This window comes from Triplophysa rosa, unplaced genomic scaffold (genome assembly GCF_024868665.1).
Source record: "Triplophysa rosa unplaced genomic scaffold, Trosa_1v2 scaffold144_ERROPOS1059899+, whole genome shotgun sequence".
Taxonomy (NCBI): Eukaryota; Metazoa; Chordata; class Actinopteri; order Cypriniformes; family Nemacheilidae; genus Triplophysa; species Triplophysa rosa.
The window spans coordinates 184,832-189,148 of record NW_026634147.1 but is presented as its reverse complement, the minus strand read 5'-3'; the positions used below and the strand labels follow the sequence as shown (position 1 = coordinate 189,148).

Genomic DNA, 4,317 nt, shown 5'->3' with positions numbered 1-4,317 from the left:
AATATGAGGGTAAGGGGGAAATGGTTAGGGTACTTTGGGAGAAGGGGAATGTACCAAGTGCCATTTGGGAACAGCTGCCATTTCTGAGTGACGTGTTTATAGTGCAGCTAACTGGGAGTCAGGGAGATGCCCCACAGTAGCTACATGTGGACCAGTGAGTATTTATACAAGAATACTTCAAAACCTGACAGGCCTCATTGCGACACTGGTGTTGCCTTTCACCATGATATGAAAACAACAACCACCTCGCATCACACCCAACATGTGTCCCCTGAAGATTGATATATACCAATATGATGCTATAATAATAAAAATACAAAATTAAACCCAAATATTTTATTTTGTCAACAAAAATTAATACAAATAGTACAATTAAAGTTCAAGTATATTTTTTTCAAACAACAGAGGCAGATTTCATTTGAAAATGAAAAGTTTTCTTCTTGAATTAAATCAACTTTGACAAGAATTATATATCGATATTATGAAAGACATTATATATCTTATTTTCAGTTAAAGCCAAAGAAATGTATAAATGTTAGAAATGTTATCCTTATGAAAGGATATTTGTACAAATTATGATTTCTAAATTGTTTTGGCAATAACATTGTAGTGCATTTTGGAAAGCATTTATGAATCTTCTAAATTGTTTATTATAAAAAGAGATTTAATAAGAAGGCCTTATTTAATTCTTCTGTTAAGGGAGCCTAAAAAATAGTGATGGCCTTCACAGCCTTTGTAAACAACCTAAACCATACGATCTGGAAATATACTTCACAACGCACTCCCCTTTTTCCCATGAAGAGCACCTGATCTTGGAATCAGCAGGCGGAGACAGGCGTGAGAGGAGGAGGATGTGTTGTCGGTTTCCATGACGCCGTACAGAAATCCTCAGGCATGAGCTCTCAGAACCTCTGCACACAAGAGACACAATCTAAACATACAGTGTGTGAGACTTTACATTTGGAAAATAAACGCACACACTTACGTCACACTTCAACATACGCCGACAAATACTGGCACACAGGCACATATAAAACACACACACACANCCCACCCACACACACACACACACACACACCCACACACACACACACACACACACACACACACACACACACACACACACACACACACACACACACACACACAACAAACAGCACAGAGAGACCATTCATCTCATTTAATTTACAATTGGGGTCATTGTTAATTATTCGTCGCAGTAATTCCTCACCTTATTGGCAGCTTTTCGAGCTAAAAGAGAAAAAAGAGCAATAGAGTTTCAACAGGTATGTAAAATAATGAGATAAACAACTGCAATTATGTTCAAGAGAATGTTGACTATAAATAAATTAGCAAATAAATTAGACTTACCAGTAATGAACTGAGGCAGCAGCCAAAACAGAATTCCTAACATCACAATTATAAATCCAAAGACTGTGATATACCACAGAGTGGAGTCAGGTTCTGTGGACAAAGTGCATTGAAAAGCGTTAAAAATTCTGTTTATGGCACTACACCACGTCTGCCACCTAGTGGTCAGAATGAATATTTAATTTATAGGATATTAAGGTGTTTTCCATACAAGAGAACATGTGACCCTGGACAACAAAACCAGTCTCATGGGTCAATTTTTCAAAATTGAGATTTTCACATCACCTGAAAGCTGAATAATTAAGCTTTCTATTGATGTATGGGTTGTTAGGATAGGACAATATCAGGTGGAGATACGACAGTTTAAAACTCTGGAATCTGAGGGTGCAAAAAAATCAAAATATTGAGAAAATCGCCTTCGAAGTTGTTAATCGGAGGCACTGTAGCAGGCCATCCACTCACACAAATAAAGTTTTGATATATTTATGGTAGGAAATTTGCTAAATATCTTCATGGAACATGATCTTTACTTAAAATCCTAATGATTTTTGGCATAAAAAAAAGATAATTTTGACCCATACAATGTATTTTTGGCTTTTACTAAAAATGTTTCTGTGCTACTTAAGACTGGTTTTGTGATCCAGGGTCACATATTTGTGTTTACATCTGATTCACCTGTGACTGAGAGAATAAAGCTTTTGCGGATGGGAGTGAGCAAGGACTTATGGGATACCCTGCAAGTGTACTTATATCCCGAGTCCTCCAGGCCAGGCTGCAAAAGAAAAAAAGCTGAGAGAGAGTATGTGCCATCCTGGTGAACCCGATGACTGGAGTACAGAACATTCTTCAGAAACACAGGTGTAGGGCTACCGCCGACTGGTTCCCGTAACCACTCCATGTTTACATCCAGTGGATAGTATCCCTCTGCATCACACACAACCTTCTTGTCCTCGCCAAGTGTCAAAGAAAACGGCGAGCCCACATTCAAAGACACGCGGGGTTGTTCTGTGGAACAGATAAAGACATTAAACACATGAAATATTCTCTGTTTTTTATTCACAAGCATACAAAAGTTTGACATCTCACCGCTGAGGCTAACAAGGATATCATCGCTGCCATAGAGAGGAGGGATGAGAACAGAGCAGATGTATGTGCCCTCTGATGTTTTTCTGGTGGGTGGAAGTTTAAAGGAGGCATTTCCAGCGCCGATGGCTTTGATGGAGACTCCGGTACCCTCAGATCTCCCTGTGCGACTGGAGTAGCTAAACAGCTTGCTGCGTTCCCCGTGTCGCTGAAGTCGCCATTCCACTGTTACATTAGCCTGCTTGTGATCCACTGCAAACTGACAGTGCAAAGTGGGTTCCTTCAGGAAGCCCACTTCCGCAGAGGGGGTCTGTGTCAGGATAATCATCCCAGCTGGCAAACACATGAACACACGTTGAAGACCAGCATTGCTTAAAGCGATGGGTGCAGTTTAATGGCGTGATATTGTTATTGACTCTGTTACCTGATGTTGTAAGGAGATCTTTATCATTTACTATTAGCCTCTGTAGAGAGTCCGCCTGTCCCCCGACAGGAGCAGAAGGGGTGTGTCTCAGGAAGGTGGTGATGATGAACGCTCCCTTAGTGTGACGTAATGTACAGCTGAACCAGACGTCATGCTCTTGTGCTCCCATAGCAGGCCAACGCATTACAATCCCTCCAGTGTTGTGTCTCCGGATCTCACAGTTTAATGAGTCCTCTCCTCCCTCCAAATAACGCCTCATATCAACTTTAGAAGCTGCATGAGACACAACAAATGAACACACAGTTAGCTCATTATTGAAAGAACAAATATATGAGTTATAGTAAGGGAACGTTCACTAACCTGTAATAAGGAAGGTTATAGTGGGGTATAAAGGTCTGTCACCATCAATACCAAACTGAATCACAGCCTCTCTGTGGATATACTGAGTCTCTATGTGGCCCTCTTCATTCACGTGAACTTTCTCATCCACAAACTGACAAGGAAGCCATTGAAGATCATCAACAGATTGAGATCCATTTACACCTGGTGGAAGAAAAAAAGATTTGGGAGCTAAAGGTTAAACAAAATAAGTACAAACAAGCAATCTTCAAAACACGACTGTTTCCTTTGTGTTGTGAGGGTTGTTTTTGAATATAGTTCCTGCTTTCATTACATGCACATGTTAAATTAATCTGTATTATATTACATAAATGTAACAAAAACGAAGCAAGACTTGATATGTTAAGGACTTGAGATCGTATGAGCGATATAAGATCGTGTAGTAACAATGAAACGAATTATCAAACATTCAGGCGATTCTAAACAATCACCATAAATAAATAACTTACCTAAGCATAAAAGCGCAAGGATAAGAAGCCCCAAACCCCAAATCATGTCTAATGTCGTCCTTAGGACAGTCATCCCAGTTTCTTATTAAAGCCATGCAAACGTAATCTACTTTCACTTTCGTTTCACTGAATTAATTTAGTAACAGTGACGACAACGATACTTCCGGAATCTCAAACTGTATATCAGTCATTCAGTCTTCGGCCACATGATGTCGCTAGACAGATGCGGGCCCGAGCAAGGCACGTATTCTGTTTATCAAATCCGACTCGTTCTTTAAATGGCATCACATGTTACAATGTGGGCTGCTAGCTGTGTCAAAAAAACACCGGTTTACAGGTAGTATATTTATATTTACTTAAAGAGACAATAAATCTATACAATTCCTTTTTATTTACATTGACCCACAACAAATAAATACAAACAGTATGAACAAAAATTTAGATAATGTACTTTAAATAAAACTATTTGACAGTCAATATTCAAACAGAGTTATATATATAATATTTTATATATCACGGGTATTTTTTGTCCATTTTTAACATACAATTCAAAGAGAAGAAACATTCATTGATTCTAGAGATCAAACTTTC

General features: G+C 38.9%; 1 protein-coding gene across 1 annotated transcript; it reads right to left on the bottom strand.

The window, feature by feature from the left end:
* Window positions 1-370: 370 nt before the first annotated feature.
* On the bottom strand, window positions 371-3,841 carry LOC130549639 (tapasin-related protein-like). Its single transcript, XM_057326912.1, has 8 exons — window positions 3,727-3,841; window positions 3,239-3,421; window positions 2,879-3,151; window positions 2,458-2,787; window positions 2,047-2,376; window positions 1,372-1,464; window positions 1,232-1,251; window positions 371-911 (listed from the first exon to the last, which is right to left on the bottom strand). The coding sequence occupies exons 1-8, from the start codon at window positions 3,797-3,799 to the stop codon at window positions 903-905; spliced, it is 1,311 nt and encodes a 436-aa protein (XP_057182895.1). The 5' UTR covers window positions 3,800-3,841; the 3' UTR covers window positions 371-902.
* Between the last annotated feature and the right edge of the window lie 476 nt (window positions 3,842-4,317).

Excerpts from the sequence above, each read along its gene's own strand:
- LOC130549639 (XM_057326912.1), bottom strand. The coding sequence starts at position 3,799 with ATGACTGTCCTAAGGACGACATTAGACATGATTTGGGGTTTGGGGCTT. Across the intron at positions 3,422-3,726 it reads CCTTGCGCTTTTATGCTTAG|GTGTAAATGGATCTCAATCT; the intron begins GTAAGTTATTTA and ends TTCTTCCACCAG. Across the intron at positions 2,377-2,457 it reads TATCCTTGTTAGCCTCAGCG|AACAACCCCGCGTGTCTTTG; the intron begins GTGAGATGTCAA and ends TCTGTTCCACAG.